Source organism: Oncorhynchus gorbuscha, unplaced genomic scaffold, assembly GCF_021184085.1.
Source record: "Oncorhynchus gorbuscha isolate QuinsamMale2020 ecotype Even-year unplaced genomic scaffold, OgorEven_v1.0 Un_scaffold_2961, whole genome shotgun sequence".
Classification (NCBI taxonomy): Eukaryota; Metazoa; Chordata; class Actinopteri; order Salmoniformes; family Salmonidae; genus Oncorhynchus; species Oncorhynchus gorbuscha.
In genome coordinates, this window is record NW_025747336.1 from 28,033 (window position 1) to 54,317 (window position 26,285).

The 26,285-nt window shown below is 41.3% G+C and overlaps 1 protein-coding gene across 1 annotated transcript; it reads left to right on the top strand.

Annotated features, from left to right (window-relative positions):
* The first annotated feature begins 17,533 nt into the window (after positions 1-17,533).
* Positions 17,534-20,408, top strand: LOC124027096 (major histocompatibility complex class I-related gene protein-like). Its single transcript, XM_046339642.1, has 2 exons — positions 17,534-17,673; positions 18,601-20,408. The coding sequence occupies exons 1-2, from the start codon at positions 17,616-17,618 to the stop codon at positions 19,554-19,556; spliced, it is 1,014 nt and encodes a 337-aa protein (XP_046195598.1). The 5' UTR covers positions 17,534-17,615; the 3' UTR covers positions 19,557-20,408.
* Positions 20,409-26,285: the final 5,877 nt, after the last annotated feature.

The window sequence follows — 26,285 nt, forward strand, 5'->3', positions numbered from 1 at the left end:
CTCTTATGGTAGGCCACCAGAACTTACGCTGGATGAACTCCAAGGTGCGACCTACGCCCGGGTGACAGGTGAGGCGGGAGGAGTGCCCCACAGAAGGACCTGAGTCCTCACTGCCTTGGGGACAAACAACCGATTGGCAGGACCTCCTTTCGGGTCCGGTTCGATAGCTTGAGCTCGTCTCACGGTATTCTCAACTTGCCACGAGATCGGAGCCACAATCTTAGCAGCAGGAAGGACAGGCATGTCCGTGTCATCTCGAATGGCAGGAGCGTAGACTCGGGACAGGGCATCCGGTTTGAGATTCTTCGACCCGGGCCGATAGGTGAGGATAAACTGGAATCGATTGAAGAAAAGAGACCATCTAGCTTGTCTAGAGTTCAACCGCTTCGCCTGCTGGATATACTCCAGATTTTTGTGGTCCGTAAGCACTTGAAACGGGTGAGAAGCCCCCTCGAGCCAGTGTCTCCATTCCTTCAATGCCATCTTAACCGCTAGGAGTTCACGATCCTCCACATTGTAGTTCCTCTCAGCCGGGGTAAGCCGGTGTGAGAAGAAAGCGCACGGATGAAGCTTCTTGTCTTCACCCCTCTGAGACAGGACAGCTCCAACACCAACCTCTGAGGCGTCTACCTCCACCACAAACGGTTCATCCGTAGTCGGTAGTATCAGGATGGGAGCAGAGAGGACGCGCTGCTTGAGTCCTTGGAAGGCCATCTCAGCTTCTCTTCCCCACAAAAACCTTGCATTGCCACCCTTGGTTAAAGCTGAGAGAGGGCTGCCACCAAGCTGAAGTTCTTGATGAACTTGCGGTAAAAGTTAGTGAAGCCCAGGAAACGCTGAACTTCCTTAACGGATTTGGGGGTGGGCCAATCCGCTACCGCCCCTACCTTCCTGGGGTCCATTTTGACTCGACCGGGTTCCACTACAAATCCCAGGAATTGTACTCGGGATGAATGGAATTCACATTTTTCCGGCTTAACGTACAGATGGCTGTCTAGGAGACGTTTGAGTACTTGTCTGACATGCTTTGTGTGTTCTTGAAGAGAGCTCAAAAAGATGAGGATGTCATCCAAGTAAACAAACACAAATATGTTAAGCATATCCCTAAGCACATCGTTTATGAGCGCTTGGAACACCGCTGGGCGTTGGTCAGGCCGAAGGGCATCACCAAGTATTCATAGTGACCAGTAGGCGTGTTGAAAGCGGTCTTCCACTCGTCACCAGGTCTGATCCGCACAAGATGGTATGCGTTCCGCAGGTCAAGCTTAGTGAAAACAACTGCTTCCTGGAGCAGCTCGAAGGCTGTGGCCATAAGGGGTAGCGGGTAACGGTTACGGACGGTTATGGCATTGAGTCCCCGGTAGTCGATGCAAGGACGTAATCCACCGTCTTTCTTGGCCACAAAGAAAAACCCTGCTCCCGCCGGGAGGTGGATGGATGCATGAGGCCTGCTTCCAGAGCGTCCTTGATGTAGGTATCCATAGCAGCTCGTTCGGGTGGAGATAGGGAAAAGATCCGACCCTGGGGGGCAAGTGCCCGGAAACAGTTTGATGGGGCAATCATAAGGTCTATGGGGTGGTAGCATGGTGGCCCTCTGTTTGCTAAATACCAGTTTGAGGTCATGGTAACACTCGGGAACTCGGGTCAGGTCGATGGATTCTAAAGACTCGGGAGTAGAACTCGGGAATTCGGGAAAATACAAGTAGCTTGGCACGTAGGACCCCACTGCTTGATAGTGCCCACAGACCAGTCGATGTGAGGGTTATGGCTGTGAAGCCAGGGGTATCCAAGGACGAGAGGGAACTCGGAACAGGAGATCAAATGAAAGTTCATCAATTCCTGGTGTTGTGAAACTGAAAGTCGCAAGGAGGTAGTGACATGAGTGACAAGTCCAGATCCCAAAGGGCTTCCATCCAATGTAGTAACCCTCATGGGGTCACTTAGAGTTCAGAGGGAACGCCATTCTCCTTCGCCCAGACATGAAGTTACCTGCGGCTCCAGAGTCTACCAAGGCTTGAAAGTGAAGCTTGTGGTTGTCCCAGGAAAGGGTGACTGGAATGAGCAGACGGGGAGTTGGACCGATGGGAGGAGGTTATGTTTCCCGTTACAGTTCCCCCGGTCTGTACGGGACAGAGCGTTTCCCTGGAGCCCGGGACACGTGGAACGGAAATGGCCCGGTTTGCCGCAATATAGACAGCGTCGCTCCTCATCCGGCTGTCTCTCTCAGCCTGGGAGATGCGTCCAATCTGCATGGGTTCCTGTGGAGCCAGCGAGGATAAAGGTGGGGACTCGGAGCTGGGACTGATAGGGGCTAGAGGTCTACGGTTGAGTTCTCTCTCTCTCAGACGCTGGTCAATGCGTGAGGCCAACTTGATCAGGGACTCGAGATTGTCCGGTGGTTCCGGAGTGGCCAGTTCATCTTGGATAGTGTCGGAAAGGCCTTTCAGAAAGCACACCGTGAGCGCCTCATTGTTCCAGCCATTTGCTGCTGCCACAGTGCGGAACTGGGTGGCATAGTCCGTCACGCTGCGCCGACCTTGGTGGAGAGTCAGGAGCTGTTTGGCTGAGTCAGGACCACTGCTTGGGCCTTGAAACACTCGTTTGAATTCCTCAGCAAAGGCAGAGTAGCTGGCACAGCAGGAACTATCGGCATCCCACACAGTAGTAGCCCAGGCCAGGGCTTTTTCCGACAGCAGGGTGATGATATATGCGATCTTAGACCAGTCGGTGGGGAACGACGAGGGTTGCAGCTCGAAGGAGAGAGAACATTGGGTGAGAAACCCTTTACAAGCACTTGGATCACCTGAGAACCGTTGGGGAGGTGGAAGACGAGGTTCAGCCAGAGGGTTAACTGCCATGGGTACGTGAATCTGAGGTACTGGGACGGGAACTGTTGCCGGGGTAAGTCCACAACCTAACCTCCACAACCTCAAAAGGAATTCCACAAAAACAAAGGTAATCCTCCAAGACAAAAAGGTAAATCCACAAGGTGGTAGGTATAGCATAAAAAGCCTCAAAAGATACTCAAAAATAAATAAACAAGAACAAAAAACAGAATTCCACAAGAGAGTCCACCGGGATCGCAGGTCCTAATCCAGGCACTTGTCATCTCCCGTCTGGATTACTGCAACTCGCTGTTGGCTGGGCTCCCTGCCTGTGCCATTAAACCCCTTCAACTCATCCAGAACGCCGCAGCCCGTCTGGTGTTCAACCTTCCCAAGTTCTCTCACGTCACCCCGCTCCTCCGTTCTCTCCACTGGCTTCCAGTTGAAGCTCGCATCCGCTACAAGACCATGGTGCTTGCCTACGGAGCTGTGAGGGGAACGGCACCTCAGTATCTCCAGGCTCTGATCAGGCCCTACACCCAAACAAGGGCACTGCGTTCATCCACCTCTGGCCTGCTCGCCTCCCTACCACTGAGGAAGTACAGCTCCCGCTCAGCCCAGTCAAAACTGTTCGCTGCCCTGGCCCCCCAATGGTGGAACAAACTCCCTCACGACGCCAGGACAGCGGAGTCAATCACCACCTTCCGGAGACACCTGAAACCCAACCTCTTTAAGGAATACCTAGGATAGGTTAAGTAATCCCTCTCACCCCACCCCCCCTAAGTTTTAGATGCACTATTGTTAAGTGACTGTCCCACTGGATGTCATAAGGTGAATGCACCAATTTGTAAGTCGCTCTGGATAAGAGCGTCTGCTAAATGACTTAAATGTAATGTAATGTAATGTATCAACAAGAGTACACAGAATACTAGGGCTGGGTGCTAACATACAAACACAGAGCAAATAACTGAGGAAAACTAAGGGTTTAAATACAATCAGGGGAAACAAGGCACAGGTGCAAATAATAATGGGGATCAAGGGAAAACAAAAGGTCAAAAAGCACAATGGGGGCATCTAGTGACCAAAAACCGGAACGACTCTGGCCAAATCCTGACACTCTACATTGACCACATTTTTCTTGATGGCCATGAGACACAACTGATACACTCCCACTGTTGTCGGCCATCCAAGCAGCATGTTAGTGATGCGGCAACATGTAAGCCTGGTGTATTTAGAACTTTCCATACCATTTGAGTCTACTTCCAAGAAGAACCTGGTAATGGGTCTACTAAGGTAGCTACTAGGAGTCTAGGTAGCTGTGCAGTATACCACGTCTCTCCATGTTACATGCATGTTTCCTGTTTCACTGGTCAGGTTAAGAATGGCCCATTCATTCATGTAGTCTGCTGGGCTTTCATGTGGCTCTGAAACACGGACCAGGCAAATATTCATAACATCCCATGTTAACAGAGCCTGTCTGTGTGTGCTCCAGCCCTCCAACGTGCAGGCTCACGCATGGTGCTCACGCACGATCAGGGAAATAATCAGGAATGGCACCCCACCTCTGGCTTTGAAAAAGGTTAGCCAGCTACCATTCCCCCATCAACTCTGAAGGCTTATAACAATAATACACACACACACACACACACACACACACACACACACACACACACACACACACACACACACACACACACACACACACACACACACACACACACACACACACACACACACACACACACACACACACACACACACACACACACACCATAATTCTATCACCAGGACCATTGAGTATGAGAGCTTTACATAAATAAACCCAGATATTTTCCTGTAGCTCCAGTTACATGGGGAGGATAGAGGGAGTTAAAGGGCTGGAAGACAGTTTGATTTAGATATAGTTGGAAAGGGGTGAGGAAGGAGAGTATTGTTTAGATATATGGTATTTTGGGGGTATTGCTTATACAGTGGTATTGCTTATACAGTGGTATTGCTTATACCGTGCATTCGGAAAGTATTCAGACCCCCTTTTTCCACATTTTGCTAAAATGGATTAAATAACAAATGTTCCTCACCAATCTACACACAATACCCCATAATTACAAACCGAAAACAGGTATCGTAGAAATGTATAAAAAAAACAACTGAACTACCTTATTTACATTAGTATTCAGACCCTTTACTATGAGACTCAAAATTGAGCTTAGGTGCACCCTGTTTCCATTGATCATTCTTGAGATCTTTCCACAACTTGATTGGAGTCCACCTGTGGCAAATTAAATTGATTGGATATGATTTGGAAAGGAATACACCTGTCTATATAAGGTCCCATAGTTGACAGCGCATGTCAGAGCAAAAAACAAGCCATGATGTCGAAGGAATTGTCCGTAGAGCTCCGAGACAGGATTGAGTCAAGGGACAGATCTGGGAAGGGTACCAAAACAGTTCTGCAGAGTTGAAGGTCCCCAAGAACACAGTGGCCTCCAACATTCTTAAATGGAAGAAGATTGTAACCGCCAAGACTCCGCCTGGCCAAACTCAGCATTCGGGGAGAAGGGCCTTGGTCAGGAGGTAGATAGCATCAGACTTCCTCTGTGGAGATGGGAGAACCTTCCAGAAGGGCAACCATCTCTGCAGCACTCCACCAATCAGGACTTTATGGTAGACTGGCCAGATGGAAGCCACTCCTCAGTGAAAGACACATGACAGCCCACATACAGTTTTCCAAAAGACACAAGATTATCTGGTCTGATGAAACCAAGATTGAACTCTTTGGCCTGAATGCCAATCGTCACATCTGGAGGAAACTTGACACTATCCCTACGGTGATGGGATCTACAGAGAAGAATGGGAACAACTCCCCAAATACAGGTGTGCCAAGCTTGTAGCGTCATACCCAACAGTCAAGGCTGTAATCGCTGCCAAAGGTGCTTCAATAAAGCACTGAGTAAAGGGTCTGAATATGTATGCAAATGTGATATTTCAGGTTATTATTTAGAATACTTTTTTTTTAAATCTAAAAACCTGTTTTTTGCTTCGTCATTATGGGGTATTTTGTGTAGATTGATGAGGGAATAAAAGTATTTGGAATAGAATAAGTCTACAACGTAAAAAAATGTGTGAAAAGAAAGCACTGCATATAATTTTAGGGGATTGAGAAGGGCAACGAGAGCTCGGCATGGAAGAGATAAAAGACAAGGAGCAAAGAATAGGGCTCTCCAAAGTGTTTCAATCTGAAACATTTCAGTCATACACTCATCTCAAGGCAGCTTGGTAATACAACCTATCAGTCATAGTAATTCAAACTTTCCTCAATAAAGCAGTCAGTGCTACTAAGAGAAGAAGTGCTAGTGTTTGTGCAAGAAAGGCAAGTATAACTTTAAGCTGTTATGTTCTACTGTTTTTCTGTGCACAATATAGGGAATAGGGTGCGGTTGAGATTCATGTGTTCTTTCTTGTGAAGCCAGATTTCCAGGTAATAGAAATGAAATATTATTCTGATTAACTGACTCAGGTGAGGTGTTGTGACCGGTTTTGTACCCGGAACACAACGTGAGGCAGCGGTACACTGTTCCCGTCAGGTGAGTTCCCTGAGATCGGTCTGAGAAAACACCAGCTGTTGTCGTGACTTTCCTCTCTCTATGTGTCCATGTATTTTTATTAATGTCAATGAATATTAAGCCTATTCAGACATCCATAACTACATAATTATATTGTATCCTGTCATTAATGTAATCCATCCATGTTCATAAATTGTAACATCTGCTTTAACAGCTGCCAAACACTACTGGTTGGTTGCTTTCTTTGATGATGATAATACGCTTAGGCCGCTCTAATGCTACTTGATGCCTCTTCTTAGCTCTAAGTACATTTCTGAAAACTACTAGTGTGTTACAAACTAGTATGATACAAACTAAGGAATTGTTATGCGGGTGAATGAGGACCCAAAAGCGACTTGGCGAAAACAGAGTCTTTAATCCAGTTAAGGAAATATGCAATACTCCTAGACAAATCGGAGCGGTAAATAAAGCATAATAAACAATTCCACTCGAAATGACGAGAACAGACTGGAGACTCGATCATAAACTGCAGGTTGCCTCGGGAAGGCACTTGACCGTAGCAGACTCAGACACCTGCTCACCACGCAGCATCTGAGGGAAACACGACACGACAGGGCGATACAAAGACACAGCACGGTGAACAATATACAAGGATCCGACAGGACAGAAACGGAAAACAAGGGGAGAAATAGGGACTCTAATCAGGGGAAAAGATAGGGAACAGGTGTGGGAAGACTAAATGATTGATTAGGGGAATAGGAACAGCTGGGAGCAGGAACGGAACGATAGAGAGAAGAGAGAGAGGAAGGGAGAGAGAAAAAGGGGAACGAACCTAAAAAGACCAGCAGGGGGAAAATGAACAGAAGGAAAAGCAAAATGACAAGACAATATAAGACAAAACATGACAGGAATATTGGGATGTTAGCTCCAGTTAGTTATAAGTTTCCTTTTTCTAAAAAGTTAACCCTTAGGCATAGATCTAGGATCAGTTTACCTATTTCCCTTAAAAATAACCTAAGATCAGAATCAAGGGGTACCCATATAGCACATAACGTTCTGAGGACCATATGTATCTTAGAGCTTAGAGCTTGGTGAGAGCGTGGTTGTCTTATCGTTATTTTGCATACAACGTTACCACATATTTCTGGGAATGGTGCAGGATAGTTGCTTGGCGTTGGTACATTCTTAGCACATTTATACAGAACTTGACAAGAAAACGTTACTTTCTTGGTATTTCATTACTTTAACATGGTTACATTTAATTTCAATTTTGTTAATGTTCTATGAAAATTCTCCAACTGGTTTTACATTGGGAATGTTCTCAATTAGTTCAGAGAACGTTAAGAAACAACATTCTTCTGTGGGAATTTCTGTACTTCAACATAACGTTTCCTACAGGTTTCCTTGTGGTTCTATTTTAAGTCATGTTCTCAAATTGTTCGAGAACATTAAGAAAACTTTCCATAAAAAAATATAAGAAAACTTTAGTAACATTCTAAGAATCCTATTTAAAAGGGCAAATTCTCGCAGTATATCGCAGGAATTTGATTTCATGCCGAAACTGGATTAGATACATTGCTAGTTAAATCAAAGTTCAAGGCCAAAAATATGAAATTCCCAAAGTCACAAAAAAAGAAAGATTTTGTCATGGGTTCAGTTGTCACGCCCTGGTCGAAATATATTATGTTTATCCCAATTTGTAAGTCGCTCTGGATAAGAGCGTCTGCTAAATGACTTAAATGTAAATGTAAATGTATTCTTCATTTATTTCGGTCAGGCCAGGGTGTGACATGGGTTATTGTGGTGTGTTTTTGTCTTGGGGTTTTGTGGGGTGTCTCGTAGTCTATGGCTGCCTGAGGCGGTTCTCAATCAGAGTCAGGTGATTATCGTTGTCTCTGATTGGGAACCATATTTAGGCAGCCATATTCTTTGAGTGTTTCATGGGTGATTGTTCCTGTCCTTCTGTAGCTCAGTTGGTAGAGCATGGCGCTTGTAGTGCCAGGGTAGTTGGTTCGATTCCCGGGACCACCCATACGTAGAATGTATGCACACATGACTGTAAGTCGCTTTGGATAAAAGCGTCTGCTAAATGGCATATATTATTATTATTTGTGTTTGCACCAGATAGGGCTGTTTCAGTTTTCATTATTTCATTTCGATATTTTTGTAGTTTCTGCATGTATAGTTTTCCTTCATTAAAATATATCATGAATCATCATCACGCTGCATTTTGGTCCGATCCTTGTTCCACCTCTTCGTCAGAGGAGGAGATAGAAGAGAGCCGTTACATCAGTACCATTTGTTTGATTTTCCAGACCCTTGACTATGGTGTATCTTCATTAGCTAGCTAGCTAATGTTAGCATGATGGCTAGTGTTAGCTAGCTAGCCAGCGCTAGCTACTTAGGTAGCGAGCTCTAGACTAGTCCAATGGAAAAAAATGGAAACCGATGCTGGCTACATACATAGCTAGATGACCAAATCAAATCAAACTATATTTGTCAAATGCGCTGGGTACAACAAGTGTAGACCTTGAACTGCTTACTTAAGCCCTTAACCAACAGTGAAGTTCAAGAAGAGTTAAGAAAATATTTACCAAATAAACTCAAGCAAAAACATACCAATAATGAGGCTATATACAGGGGTTACCGGTACCGAGTCAGTGTGCAGGGGTACAGGTTAGAGGTCATTTGTACATGTAGGTAGGGGTGAAGTGACTATGCATAGATAATAAACAGGGAGTAGCAGCAGTGTACAAAGCACATGGGGGGGATCAATGTAACATTTGATAAATTGTTCTGCAGTCTTATGGCTTGGTGGCTGTTAAGGAGCCTTTTGGTCCTAGACTTGTCGCTCCGGTACTACTTGCAGTGCGGTAGCAGAGAAAACAGTCTATGACTGGTGACTGGAGTCTGACAATTTTATGGGATTTCCTCTGTATGCGAATTGTAGTGGGTCTAGGACACTTCATAGCTACAGATGTGAGTGCTACGGGGCGGTAATCATTTAGACAGGTTACCTTCGCTTCCTTGGGCACAAGGACTATGGTGGTCTGCTTGAAACATGTAGGTATTACAAACTCAGCCAGGGAGAGGTTAAAATGTCAGTGAAGATACTTGCCAGTTGGTCAGCACATGCTTTGTGTACATGTCCTGGTGATCCATCTGGCCCCGCGGATTTGTGAATGTTGATCTGTTTAAAAATCTTGCTCACATCCGCTACCAAGAGCATTATCACACAGTCAGTTGCTTGCCTCGAAGCGAGCATAAAAGGCAGTTAGGTCATCTAGTAGGCTCGCATCACTGGGCAGCTCGTGTCTGGGTTTCCCTTTGTTTTCACCTCTGCCACATCCGTTGAGCATCAGAGCCAGTGTAGTAGGATTCAATCTTTATCCTGTATTGACACTTTGCTTGTTTGATGGATATGTATGTACGTTCACCATGGGGACGACGTCGTCGATGCACTTATTGATGAAGCCGATGACTGAGATGGTATACTCCTCAATGCCATTGAATGAATTCCGGAACGTATTCCAGTCTGTGCTAGCATCATCTGACCACTTCTGTAACGAGCGAGTCACTGGTACTTCCTGCTTCAGTTTTCGCTTGTAAGCAGGAATCAGGAGGATATAATTATGGTCAGATTTGCCAAATGGAAGGTGGGGGAGAGCTTTGTAAGCATCTCTGTGTGTGGAGTAAAGGTGATCTAAAGGTTTTTTTCTTATGGTTGCACAAAAATTTGGTAAAAATGATTTAAGTTTGCCTGCATTAATGCATTAGTCTCCGGCCACTAGAAGCACCTCTTCTGGGTGAGCATTTTCTTGTTTGCTTATGGCCTTATAGAGTTGGTTGAGTGCGGACTTAGTGCCAGCATCGGTCTATGGTGGTAAATAGACGGCTACGAAAATATAGTTGAGAGCTTTCTTGGTAGATAGTGTGGTCCACAGCTTATCATAAGGTACTCTACCTCAGGCGAGCAATACCTCAAGACTTCTTTATAATATTAGACATCACGCACCAGCTGTTATTGACAAAAAGACACACACCCCCACCCCTCATCTTACCAGAAGTATCTTCTATTCTGCCGGTGCATAAAAACTTCCTCCAGCTCTATATTATCCGTGTCGTTGTTCAGCCACGATTCGGTGAAACAAGATATTACAGTTCTTAATGTCCCGTTGGTAGGATAATCGTAATCGTAGGTCATCAACTTTATTTTCCAATGATTGCATGTTAGCAAGTAGGGTTGATGGCAGTGAGAGTTTACTCACTAGCATACGGATTCGCAAAAGGCAGCCCGATCTTCCTCCTCTTTTCCTACGTCTTTACTTCATGCAAATGACGGGGATCTGGGCTTGTTCCTGGGAGAGCAGTATATCTTTCTCGTCGGACTCGTTAAGAGGCCAGGTCTAGATTTTACTCATATCCAATTTTAGACAACTGACTTCACATTTCATCTTTACCAAAACATTATCTTTGATTTGGACATTTTCCATACAACGTACAATGTATAAACATCAAACATATACTAGGAAAACGTTTTCGTAATAACGTCATCTATTAACCTTGAATAACAAAACAAAAATGACATACATTTTCATATTTCATCTATCGTTATGACCACCATTGTGGCTGAGGGAAACCATTGTTCCAAAGTCCCTTTATTTCATGTTTCATGTTCTGAGGCCGGTTCTCCATAGTGACAGGACAAAGGAATTTGTCTGTGGCCTAAGATTTAACATGGGCGTGAGGGGTCATAAAACACCCACATCTTCCTATCCCTTGAGATTCCTTCTTATCTGGTGGGGATGAAATCTCTCTGCAGGATTGTGGTCATTGGTAACCAGAGCCGAGCAGAACAGTCATGACACTGTGTGGTTGGAGACAGGTGTGCTGGAGTCAGAGCAGATCCCTACTAGCTGCAACTGTCCCATAATCAAGACCTCTACAAATACTCAGTCCTGCCACCTTCACTCTGCCAGATCGTAATCTCTGCTCAGTCAGTTCATTATTCTAGCCTTTTATGTTTATTCAAGATCCTGTTACTCTGCTGTGCCTGTATCTCTGCCTGACACTGTTTATCCTCTCATTGCAGTTACCGCTCTGTCTCTGGCTCCAGTCTCCTGTTCCACATCTCACCACCCAACTACCTTGCTCTGGATATTACTCACCACCACTATATTGAATTCCCCTCAGGACCTGTTTACCCTGTTATACTCAGCCAATTCCCAACCTGTCTCCACATCTGTTTTTTTCTGCAACTCATCCGAGCTACCACGGATCTGCACTCCATATCTCTCTGTGTACAATAAATGTTTTGGTTCATTCATCCCTGTTTCCTCATTTGAGTCTGCTCTTGGGATCCCCTGTGTTGCACCGCTTAACAGTACTGGATGAACCCAGCAGACTCCACTACTCTTCACCAAATTCTTGTTGGTCAAGGCACCCTTCTTGAGCAACATGACCAAGCCCTGAAAACATTGCTGGAGAACATCAAGAAGTTTTCACAGAGCCTGTCTGACCTACAGGTCCGAACCTCCACCGAGAGTTCACAACCAGTCTCAAGTCCCTCTTCTCCGACCCGGGAGCCTTTTGATCTGACTCCTGAGCACTATGATGGTAATCTTGGTGCTTGCAGAGCCTTTCTTGTGCAATATTCACTAGTATTTGAGCAACAGCCCTACTCTTATGCTAGTGAATGAGCCAAGATGTATTTTTTAATTGGCTGCCTTTGGAGAGCAGCTCTTTCCTGGGCCACTGTGGTGTGGGAGAGACAGTCACCTATCTGCTTCACCTACAGTGGATTTACAGATGAGATGAGGAAGGTCTTTGACCATCCGGTCTGTGGAAAGGATGCTGCTAAACAACTTCTGTCCCTTCGTCAAGGCTCACAGAGTGTGGCTGAAATGGTATGCAAGTTCCGTATCCTCGCCGCAGAGAGCGGCTGGAATGACGAGGCCCTTCAGGGAGCATTCCGGGAAGTCACTCCCCCGAGACCCTCAAGGACGATTTGGTGTCCAGAGAGGAGCCTGATGGACATGACGAACTAACTTCTCTCACTATCCACATTGACAACCGTCTCCGTGAGCGTCGCAGGGAGAGGAGAGGTAGGGTTGCATGTCCCATAACATCTGCTTCAGTGCCTTGCTCACTTTCTCAGACTGCATCACATCTCCAGGCATGTTCTAATCCTGAACCCATGCAGCTCTGCCGTCTATCTCCAGAGGAGAGGCAGCAGCATATCTGTACTAGGAGCTGTCTGGTCTCCACTTGTTCTCTGTGTCCAGCAAAAGAGGGGGGCTCAGCAGTAGTGGGGGATATGCTGTTGAGCCAACTCGCCTGCCCATCATCTCCCAGACCCCTGCTTGAGTCCAACCTTGTGTGGCAGAATCAGGCTTTTCCTCTCCCTGCTCTCATCTATTCAGGAGCCGACGAGAGCTTCCTGGACTGAGGGGTCGTTAATCAGTTGGGTCTGGAGACTGTTTCGCTCAATTCACCTGGATGCCAACGCTCTCAATGGAAAGCTACTCTTATGTGTTTTGGAGAGAACTGTTCCTGTTATCCTGTGTCTCTCTGGAAATCACCAGGAAAAGATCAGTTTCCACATAATTGACTTTTCTCACTCACTTCTGGTTCTAGGCCATCCATGGTTACAGCTACACAACCCACAGATTGACCGGTCCACCGGAAGGGTAACTACTTGGAGTACATTTTGACATTCTATTTGTCTACATTCTGCCCATCCTCCTGCCCTGTTTGCACCCCAGTCCATTCCAGAACCCCCAGACCTGTATTCTGTTCCTCTGCTCCTGTATTCAGTAAGCACCCCACCCCATCTCTGCCGCCTCACCGGACATACGACTGTGCTATCAAACTTCAGCCTTGACCTCCTCTCCCTAGTAGCAGGTTGTATAACCTCTTTCGCCCCGAGCATGAAGCCATGGAAGAATACATCCAGGAATCCCTGGCTGTTGGACATATCAGGCCATATTCCTCTCCAGTGGGAGCGGGTTTATTTTGTAAAGAAGAAGGATGGGTCACTGAAGCTGTGCATAGACTTACGTGGGTTGAATAGTATCACTGTCAGGAACAAGTATCCCTTGCCACTTATCAGTGCTGCTCTTGCCCCCCTCCATGGTGCCACAGTGTTTACTAAACTTGACCTCCGGAATGCCTACCTTCTTGTCCACATCAGAGAAGGGGATGAGTGAAAAACGGCGTTCAGCACACAACTTGGACATTTAGAGTATTTGGTTATGCCTTTTGGTCTCATTAACGCCCCTGTTGTTTTTCAGAGCCTGGTCAGTTAATGATGTCCTGAGGGATGTCATTGGGTGTTTTCTTTTTGTCTATGTGGATGACATTCTTATTTTTTCGAATGACCTTGAGGCTCACAAGCAACACATCCACCAAGTTCTCCAAAGGCTATTGGAGAATAAGCTATTTGTTAACCTCACTAGGGTAGGGGGCACTATTTTCACCTCCGGATAAAAAGTGTGCCCAAAGTAACCTGCCTGCTACTCAGGCCCAGAAGCTAGGATATGCATATAATTAGTAGATTTGGAGGGAAAACACTCCAACGTTTCTAAAACTGTTACAATAATATCTGTGAGTATAAGAGAACTGAAATGGCATGCGACAACCTGAGTAAAATCCATCCAGTAAGTACCATTACTTTGAAATGGCTGTTTTTCCAATGAAAGCCTATCCACCATTTAAAGGGATATGACCCCGATTCTGTTGCCTATGGCTTCCACTAGTTGTGAGCATTCTTTAGACATTGTTTCAGGCTTTTATTCTGAAAAATGAGGGAGAATGACAGCATTGAGTGAGTGGACCCTGGGATGTCCTCAGAGATCTTTACTGCGCGTGACCGAGAGCCTTTCTTGTTTTCCTTTTATATTGACAAAGCTTTTGTCCGGTTGAAATATGATTGATTATTTAGGCTAAAAACAACATGAGGATTGATTATAAACATCGTTTGACATGTTTCTACAAACTTTACGGATACTATTTGGAATTTTTGTCTGCCTTTTGTGACCAGATACTTACTTACACTCTCCTCTCTCTCTCTCTCTCTCTCTCTCTCTCTCTCTCTCTCTCTCTCTCTCTCTCTCTCTCTCTCTCTCTCTCTCTCTCTCTCTCTCTCTCTCTCTCTCTCTCTCTCTCTCTCTCTCTCCCAAGTTCTGTGAGGTGGAAGGTTTTCCTTTGTTCTCTATGAAAATTTACTCTCTCTATACTCTATACCATGAGGAGATCCTCAGGAATTTACGACATCTCTCTGACCACAGCAGCCTAGTTGAAGGAGGAAAGGGGGAGGCAGGGAGAGGGAGATGGGGCTTGCCACTCCCAAAGAGGGCAACGTCATGACATCAGGTATGTCTCCCTTTGAGTGTGTTCTGGGTTACCAACCTCCCTTGATCCCTGCCAAAGAGGTCTAAGTAGAGGTGCCTCAGTCCAGGATCACAAGAGCCGCTGTCGTCGCACCTGAAGGAGGGACCAGACTGCCCTTCTTCGTGCCTCCGCCACGACCCAATTCCAAGCTAACTGTCGCCGTGCTTCAGCCCAAGTCTACACTCCAGGCCAAAAGGTATGGCTTTCATCTAAGGACTTGTCCCTGAAGGTGTTTTCCAAAAAACGATCTCCCCGATTCATAGGCCCCTTTGAGATTGATCGTGTCATAAACCCCCCTACAGTTAATCTGAAACTACCAGACTCTCTCAAGATTCACCCCAACTTCCATGTATCCTTAATCAAACCAGTCTTCTTCAGTTCCCTCTCCCCTCTTGCAGCTGCTCCTCCACCCCCTTGGCTCATCGACGACCATCCTGCCTATACCGTCCGGCGGCTTTTGGATGTGCGCTGTCGGGGTCGCGGTTGGCAGTATCTGGTGGACTGGGAGGGATACAGGCCTGAGGAGCGCTGCTGGATGCCCCATCATCATATTCTGGATCCCTCCTTCTTACAGGATTTTCATACCTCACACCCAGAAAAGCCGGGTCATGCACCAGGTGGCATCCATAGAGGGGGGGGGGGGGGGGTACTGTCACATCTGCACCTGCTACACCCTCTGGTGTTCATCTGGTGTCTTCTTGACCTACAGTTACTCCCCCTGGATGCTCCCCCCCCCCCGGACTTCCTGACGGCCCGCCCCCAGGTGGTAAAGGTAGGTAACAACACATCCACCACGCTGCTCCTCAACACAGGGGCCTCCTTGGGGTCCATGCTCAGCCCCCTCCTGTACTCCTTGTTCACTCATGACTGCACGGCCAGGCACGACTCCAACACCATCATTACATTTGCCGATGACACAACAGTGGTAGGCCTGATCACCGACAACAACGAGACAGCCAAAGGGAGGGGGGGTTGGATGGGCACGGGTGGGGGTGCTCCCTACCCAACCGTGGACCCCCTGCTACCCCGTAATGGCATTAAAAACCTTTTTAAAAATGTGTCTTTTCGATTTCGGAGAAAAGGCCGAAATCGAAAAGACACGATTTAGGAGAAAAGGCCACGTCGTGATTGATGATGTTTTATACATTTGCAATATGATTCCATTCGCCCTCTTTTGGGATTTACCGGGACAGAGGAAAAATGACCAACATTTGAACATTTTATAAACGGAATCTGAATGTCCGAGAGACTTCGTTTGATAACTTTCTGGAAGATCTGGCCTTGCTGTTTTCATCCAGTCCCCAACGTTTATGGGAAGCTTGTCAGGGTCTTCACCTGGGGAACCTTGTTTGCTTTCCTGTGGGCAGAGTGGAGAGACCTGACAATAGAGGTTAGTTATTTCAAAATCCGCTGCTGCGCATTTTCATGAGGACAAGGGGCAAGTATTCCACCCAGCTCATTGTTGTAGAATGACAGACTTTTTCAAGCCCCCCTTTGATCACTTCATTAGCCCTCTGTTATCCCATTACTCTGCGGGTGATGGATGGACACAAACTTCTGGTCTACACCTATCATTTTGGCCACTTGGGCAACCAAATCTCCTATGAGACGGGTGCCATTGTCTGCAGACAAAACCTCAGGCACACCGAACCTGGGTTTAATTTCCCTGACTAGCAATTTTGCAACTGTTCGCGCATCGCAGCTTGGGGTGGGAAATGCTTCCACCCACCTGGTGAACCTGTCAATTATCACCAGGCAGCATCTCATTCTTTCTTTTCACTCTACCATGTCTATGAAATTCATAGCAAGATGGACAAAAGGTAATTTTGGAGTGGAGAACTTCCCTGGTTGCAGTGGATTTCCCTTGTCTACGTTATATAACAAACATGTCGCACAACGGTAAATGAACTGTTTGATGTGCAGATTCAAATTTGGGCAAAACCATTGGGCCGAAATGTTCTCCACCATATCCCCCTTTGACAAATGGCTCACACCATGAGCCAATCAGCAAGCAGTAGAGATCATGGTTGACTGAAAACAGGGCATAACAGACAAAAGATGTAGACATAAGCAAAACCTAGGACACAGAGCACACCCTCTCTCCGTCCACACTTGCTGAGTCTCACATATAGTTGCAATAAAAAGTATGTGAACCCTTTAGAATTACCTACATACATTTGTCTAAAAATGTGATCTTATCTTCCTCTAAGTCACAGCAATAGACAAACACAGTGTGCTTAAACTACTAACACACAAATGATTGCATTTGTCTTGTCTATATTGAATACATAATTTAAACATTCACAGTGTAGGTTGGAAAAAGTATGTGAACCCCGAGGCTAATGACTTCTCCAAAAAACAAATTGGAGTCAGGAGTCAGCTAACCTGGAGTCCAATCAATGAGACGAGATTGGAGATGTTGGTTAGAGCTGCCCTGCAATATAAAAACACTCACAAAATGTGACTTTGTTATTCACATGAAGACCTAAGTAGACCTAAGATTAATAATTGTTGACTTGCATAAGCTGGAAAGGGTTGTGAAAGGGATTTGGGGAATGGGGAGGATTTATAATAGTTTTCTTAGTAGTACAGGATTAGATAGGAGAATTAAGTTTCACTTAATGTTTGTTTCATTATTCATTTAGTCTGTAAACTGTGATTGACTACACACTCCAGTACAGTAGGTGGCAACATGCACCTCTAACATTTGTTTGTGGATGTAATGATGGGCATAATATTACAGAAGAAGAAGGATAAGCGAAAGGGAAAGTGTCAGACTCGAGAGTTAGAAACTGTTTTGTGAGGCTACCGCAAAAGCAGTGAACATTTCTGAATCATGTGCAAACTGTCTGTCTTTTTGTTTGTTCTTTCCTTTTCCACCATTGTCAACGCAGGTAAGATGGACTATCTACTTTCTCTCAACTCATTGAAAGATTTGTTGTGTTATAAAAATGTTAAACAAAACGTTTGGGATTATAGGTTATCTGCATTTTTGTCAAAAGTGAGTGATTGACATAGCATTGCTCTGTTCAATATTCTCTACCTAGAGAGTACTCTAAATACCCCAATTCATGTTGTTGAGTTCAAAAGAGTACAAGATCAAAATAGCTGACACCAGGCAGCTGCACAGATAGGGCTCTACCCCTTCCATTGTCCAAAGTCTCCTGCCCTTTTGGGTGGTGGTATAATTTCCCCCCAAATATTATTTTTTAGTGGAAATGTTTTGTCACTGTTGTTCAGACCTTGTGTCAACAACTTCGCTACCCCCCCCCCCACCCCATCCATTGGTTGCTCCTATTGATATGCTCTGTACAGAGCTTGCACACATGCCCAGTTGTGCCCTTTTCCCCTCCAGTCTGCCCTGCCCAGAGAATGAGTGAGCCCGGTATCCAAACATGCATGACTTGAGAGATGTGGTCACTGGTCGAGTGTGTGTAGCTGACTACCTAGTTCAAATATCAACAGTACAGCCACAGCAGCATAACATTTCATTATCACTTGATAACCCTTGATTTTGCCTACACCATCATCAATATTCAGTCTGATTGGCTGATACTCACAGCAGAGAGAGGCAGAAAGAAAGTTCAATCACAATCAGTGTAAAATAAATAGAGTTTGCTAACTAGTATATTTACATCAATCATCAACATCAATGATCAGCTGATAGCCCACCCTCTTTCTCAATCATGTCTTTAGGAGGCACTAACTATCTTAATTACAATTTGTGATGATGAGTGAAAGCCAAATATCTTAGCAGATAAAACCTTATAGTCCCAGGCTCTCGAAATGTCCATAACTGTATAATATCACTCCTCTCCCAGGTTCAGGATCACATTCTCTGTGGGCACTTGCAAATTACATCATCGGGGAGACGCCTTTCCCTGAGTTTACGGTTGTGGTGATGTTAGATGACATCCATGTGGCTTACTATGACTCCAACGATAAACAGCCTGTCTACAGGGGACCTAAACAAACAGGAAAAATACATGATGAATTATTTCAGGACGGAGATTATGTGTTTGGAATTATGTACCACCACATGAAAGGCAGATCATTTCACCTGAAGCACCACTTTAATCTCACAGGAGGTGTTCAAGTTCAGCAAAGAATGTCTGGCTGTGAGATGTTGGACAACGGTGAACCTGCTCTGATCATGGAAAAAGACACTTTCAATGCCATTTATACAGATCAAACGTTATATTACAACATGACACATTTTACATACGATGCTGGGAAACTACGACCAGGATATGATGGGGTGAGGAGAGAATATCTTAGAACACTTTTTGGGAATGTTTTCCTTCCCATTTGCATCAGAACACTGAAGACAATCCTGAAGAGGGAGAAGAACGTTGTGATGCGTAAAGTTCCTCCCAGACTCAGGTTGATAAAGAAAGAGGTTTCTGGAGAGTTTCAGGTGAGTTGCCTGGCGTTTGGTTTCTACCCCCGCCACATCAACATGACCCTGCTGAGAGACGGCCAGCCAGTGGCAGAACAGGAGCTGACAGGGGGGGAGGTTCTGCCTAGTGGAGACGGGACCTACCAGCTGAGGAAGAGTCTGGAGGTCAGTACTGAGGAGCTAAAGAAGAGACACAACTACACCTGCACTGCCTCTCACCTCAGTCTAGACAACAAGCTGGATGTCAGTTGGGAGTCTGGGGCAGAGAGAGTTCACCTATCCACCCTCTCAGTTCTACTGGTGATGCTGCTGGTTGTTATTCTATTGGGCATTTTCATTTGTGTCAAAAGGAGGAGACGCACCGCATCGCAGACTTAGTCTCAACTTGCCAAGGTTGATGCAAAAGTGGAGGAGTAAATTAACCTGTCTTCAGATTCTAAGACATAAGGAACAGCGCATACTTCTGATACTGAATGTGTTGTCTTTTGCAGATCATCATTCTAACAAGTTGTCCTATTATAATGTGAGCACATAAGCTGCCGGCGGGCCCAGTTATACAGGAAAGCTCAACTCGTGCTCTGCCTCTACAGTCCGAGTAGCTATTCCTCACGCACCTAGAACCTAACGCTTCAATATAGTATAAATGTTTATGATGATAGATGCTTGGCTGCCATTTGACATATATTAACATTATCCTATTTCTGTCATATGTTGGGTACAGTCGGCGCTTGCCTTTGTTGGTAATTATTGCAATAGCATGTTCAAAAGGTTTAAACCAGTTCGCAATTGTTTTATTTCATTCTTTGCCCAAATTAAGTTCCAACTGTAATGCTGTGTTTTCCGCCAATATAATAGCATGCTCATATATTCCCTATGAACAACTTCTTGACTTACTTTTGATATTATCTTAATAAAGTGTAGCAACTTTTGTGAAGGTTTGGTGTGGTGTGGCTATTATTGAACTTTAGCTGCTGCAGGTGTATGATATGAAGGCAGTGCACCCTGGTGCTCCAACTGACTCAGACAGTTGAACTTGAGGTGAGGAACTGTTTCAGGCCTACCAGAGTTACTCCTATAATCTAACAAAATAATGTTTACCTTTATACTAAATATTCTGATCTAAAATAAACAAATTAACCTCCTGTAAGTCTATAACTGTATAGCAAAAATATATATTTAAAAAATATCTGTATATGTCACGTCCTGACCTTAGTTCCTTTTTTATGTCTCTATTTTAGTTTGGTCAGGGTGTGAGTTGGTGTGGGTATTCTGTGTTGTTCTATGTTTTTGTATTTCTGTGTTTGTCCTGGTATGGTTCCCAATCAGAGGCAGCTGTTTATCGTTGTCTCTGATTGAGAACCATACTTAGGCAGCCTGTTTTCCCACTATGATTTGTGGGTCTTTGTATTAGTTACCAGACGGAACTGTTTCGGTTGTTCTTTTTGTTTACTTTGTAGTGTTCAGTGTAATAAAATGCCGAACACTTACCACGCTGCATATTGGTCCGATCCTTCCTACTCCTCCACAGAAGAGGAGAAAAACCGTTACAGTATAGCATACACAGTAGCCACTTGGCATAAAGAAATGCATGTTGGTGTTGCAGCATGCTACCGGCATATCACTCTCTCGATCTCTCTGGGGATAGGCCTAAGCTTCTTTTCCTTTACACAGACTATATATTTGTTTATACTAATATCATACAGTGGACACGTAAGTCTATAGGACTATGCATGCAATGCCTTGATGCATTTAGTGCTCAAATCCCAGACAGCTGAACCATGAGGTGGACAATTATTGTTTTAGGAAAGGAGCTTAAAAAACAATTTTAAAAAAGGCTATCAAGTTTTGCATATGTGACACACCCAAACACAATAAATAGTGTTTTTGTAAAGTATTATAAACTGTTTTGAAGGACATGTAAATGTGTTTCATTTGGCCAACATCCCTCCGTTATTGATGGCACTGGCTGCGCCATCTCAACTGTCAGGTAAATTAAAATATTCCTGGTCATGTTGTCTGGCTCCAAATTTTCCTAGTGGAAACCCTAACATTTTCATATTGTTAATATGCAGATTTTAGAATATTCGCATGAAAATCTGTAGCCAATTGGATTCAAACCTAGCTACAGACACCCTAAAGACTGGCATGTGCACTAATACAGTGTCACTTGGATTATGCCTGCAGATCATAGTTCACCAGCAGCCCCAGACATTTAAAGAAAAAACTACAGATTAGGATTGACTATTTTCCCTGTATTTTACAAATATTCCATCCCAAGAACAATCACTTTTCTCCCTAGTAACCCGGTATTTCCCACCCAAAGATATTTTATGAGCCCAATGAGTCATTATCCAATACATAGCCTATGATAGGCTACTGCACATCATGTACGACAGAAAACCGTAAAAGCCCATAGATGTAGCTATGCTCCAGTAAGCTAATATTTTTTTTGTGTGGACTGTATTACTGTAATGTATTAAATGGATGTTGATGTTGATGTTATATGTATTATATGGATGTTGATGTTGATGTTATATGTATTATATGGATGTTGATGTTATATGTATTATATGGATGTTGATGTTGATGTTATATGTATTATATGGATGTTGATGTTGATGTTATATGTATTATATGGATGTTGATGTTGATGTTATATGTATTATATGGATGTTGATGTTATATGTATTATATGGATGTTGATGTTATATGTATTATATGGATGTTGATGTTGATGTTATATGTATTATATGGATGTTGATGTTGATGTTATATGTATTATATGGATGTTGATGTTGATGTTATATGTATTATATGGATGTTGATGTTGATGTTATATGTATTATATGGATGTTGATGTTATATGTATTATATGGATGTTGATGTTGATGTTATATGTATTATATGGATGTTGATGTTGATGTTATATGTATTATATGGATGTTGATGTTGATGTTATATGTATTATATGGATGTTGATGTTATATGTATTATATGGATGTATTATTGATGTTGATGTTATATGTATTATATGGATGTTGATGTTGATGTTATATGTATTATATGGATGTTGATGTTATATGTATTATATGGATGTTGATGTTGATGTTATATGTATTATATGGATGTTGATGTTGATGTTATATGTATTATATGGATGTTGATGTTGATGTTATATGTATTATATGGATGTTGATGTTATATGTATATATGTTGATGTTATATGTATGTTGATGTTGATGTTATATGTATTATATGGATGTTGATGTTGATGTTATATGTATTATATGGATGTTGATGTTGATGTTATATGTATTATATGGATGTTGATGTTATATGTATTTATGGATGTTGATGTTGATGTTATATGTATTATGGATGTTGATGTTGATGTTATATGTATTATATGGATGTTGATGTTGATGTATTATATATGTTGATGTTGATGTTATATGGATATATGATGTTGATGTTATATGTATTATATGGATGTTGATGTTATATGTATTATATGGATGTTGATGTTGATGTTATATGTATTATATGGATGTTGATGTTATATGTATTATATGGATGTTGATGTTGATGTTATATGTATTATATGGATGTTGATGTTGATGTTATATGTATTATATGGATGTTGATGTTGATGTTATATGTATTATATGGATGTTGATGTTGATGTTATATGTATTATATGGATGTTGATGTTGATGTTATATGTATTATATGGATGTTGATGTTATATGTATTATATGGATGTTGATGTTATATGTATTATATATATGTATTATATGGATGTTGATGTTATATGTATTATATGGATGTTGATGTTATATGTATTATATGGATGTTGATGTTGATGTTATATGTATTATATGGATGTTGATGTTATATGTATTATATGGATGTTGATGTTGATGTTATATGTATTATATGGATGTTGATGTTGATGTTATATGTATTATATGGATGTTGATGTTGATGTTATATGTATTATATGGATGTTGATGTTATATGTATTATATGGATGTATGATGTTGATGTTATATGTATTATATGGATGTTGATGTTGATGTTATATGTATTATATGGATGTTGATGTTGATGTTATATGTATTATATGGATGTTGATGTTATATGTATTATATGGATGTTGATGTTGATGTTATATGTATTATATGGATGTTGATGTTGATGTTATATGTATTATATGGATGTTGATGTTGATGTTATATGTATTATATGGATGTTGATGTTATATGTATTATATGGATGTTGATGTTATATGTATTATATGGATGTTGATGTTGATGTTATATGTATTATATGGATGTTGATGTTATATGTATTATATGGATGTTGATGTTATATGTATTATATGGATGGATGTTGATGTTGATGTTATATGTATTATATGGATGTTGATGTTGATGTTATATGTATTATATGGATGTTGATGTTGATGTTATATGTATTATATGGATGTTGATGTTGATGTTATATGTATTATATGATGTTGATGTTATATGTATTATATGGATGTTGATGTTGATGTTATATGTATTATATGTTGATGTTGATGTTATATGTATTATATGGATGTTGATGTTATATGTATTATATGGATGTTGATGTTGATGTTATATGTATTATATGGATGTTGATGTTATATGTATTATATGGATGTTGATGTTATATGTTATGGATGTATTATATATGGATGTTGATGTTATATGTATTATATGGATGTTGATGTTGATGTTATATGTATTATGGATGTTGATGTTGATGTTATATGTATTATATATGTATTATATGGATGTTGATGTTATATGTATTATATGGATGTTGATGTTATATGTATTATATGGATGTTGATGTTATATGTATTATATGGATGTTGATGTTGATGTTATGGATGTTGATGTTATATGTATTATATGGATGTTGATGTTATATGTATTATATGGATGTTGATGTTATATGTATTATATGGATGTTGATGTTGATGTTATATGTATTATATGGATGTTGATGTTGATGTTATATGTATTATATGGATGTTGATGTTATATGTATTATATGGATGTTGATGTTGATGTTATATGTATTATATGGATGTTGATGTTGATGTTATATGTATTATATGGATGTTGATGTTATATGTATTATATGGATGTTGATGTTATATGTATTATATGGATGTTGATGTTGATGTTATATGTATTATATGGATGTTGATGTTGATGTTATATGTATTATATGGATGTTGATGTTATATGTATTATATGATGTTGATGTTATATGTATTATATGGATGTTGATGTTATATGTATTTATGGATGTTGATGTTATATGTATTATATGGATGTTGATGTTATATGTATTATATGGATGTTGATGTTGATGTTATATGTATTATATGGATGTTGATGTTGATGTTATATGTATTATATGGATGTTGATGTTGATGTTATATGTATTATATGGATGTTGATGTTATATGTATTATATGGATGTTGATGTTATATGTATTATATGGATGTTGATGTTATATGTATTATATGGATGTTGATGTTGATGTTATATGTATTATATGGATGTTGATGTTATATGTATTATATGGATGTTGATGTTGATGTTATATGTATTATATATGTGGATGTTGATGTTATATGTATTATATGGATGTTGATGTTATATGTATTATATGGATGTTGATGTTATATGTATTATATATGTTGATGTTGATGTTATATGTATTATGGATGGATGTTGATGTTATATGTATTATATGGATGTTGATGTTATATGTATTATATGGATGTTGATGTTATATGTATTATGGATGTTGATGTTGATGTTATATGTATTATATGGATGTTGATGTTATATGTATTATATGGATGTTGATGTTGATGTTATATGTATTATATGGATGTTGATGTTGATGTTATATGTATTATATGGATGTTGATGTTATATGTATTATATGGATGTTGATGTTATATGTATTATATGGATGTTGATGTTATATGTATTATATGGATGTTGATGTTATATGTATTATATGGATGTTGATGTTATATGTATTATATGGATGTTGATGTTGATGTTATATGTATTATATGGATGTTGATGTTGATGTTATATGTATTATATGGATGTTGATGTTATATGTATTATATGGATGTTGATGTTGATGTTATATGTATTATATGGATGTTGATGTTATATGTATTATATGGATGTTGATGTTATATGTATTATATGGATGTTGATGTTATATGTATTATATGGATGGATGTTGATGTTGATGTTATATGTATTATATGGATGTTGATGTTGATGTTATATGTATTATATGGATGTTGATGTTATATGTATTATATGGTATTATGATGGATGTTGATGTTGATGTTATATGTATTATATGGATGTTGATGTTGATGTTATATGTATTATATGGATGTTGATGTTATATATTTATATGTTATATGTATTATATGGATGTTGATGTTATATGTATTATATGGATGTTGATGTTGATGTTATATGTATTATATGGATGTTGATGTTGATGTTATATGTATTATATGGATGTTGATGTTGATGTTATATGTATTATATGGATGTTGATGTTATATGTATTATTGATGTTGATGTTATATGTATTATATGGATGTTGATGTTGATGTTATATGTATTATATGGATGTTGATGTTGATGTTATATGTATTTATATGGATGTTGATGTTATATGTATTATATGGATGTTGATGTTGATGTTATATGTATTATATGGATGTTGATGTTATATGTATTATATGGATGTTGATGTTGATGTTATATGTATTATATGGATGTTGATGTTATATGTATTATATGGATGTTGATGTTATATGTATTATATGGATGTTGATGTTATATGTATTATATGGATGTTGATGTTATATGTATTATATGGATGTTGATGTTGATGTTATATGTATTATATGTTGATGTTGATGTTATATGTATTATATGGATGTTGATGTTATATGTATTATATGGATGTTGATGTTGATGTTATATGTATATATGTTGATGTTGATGTTATATGTA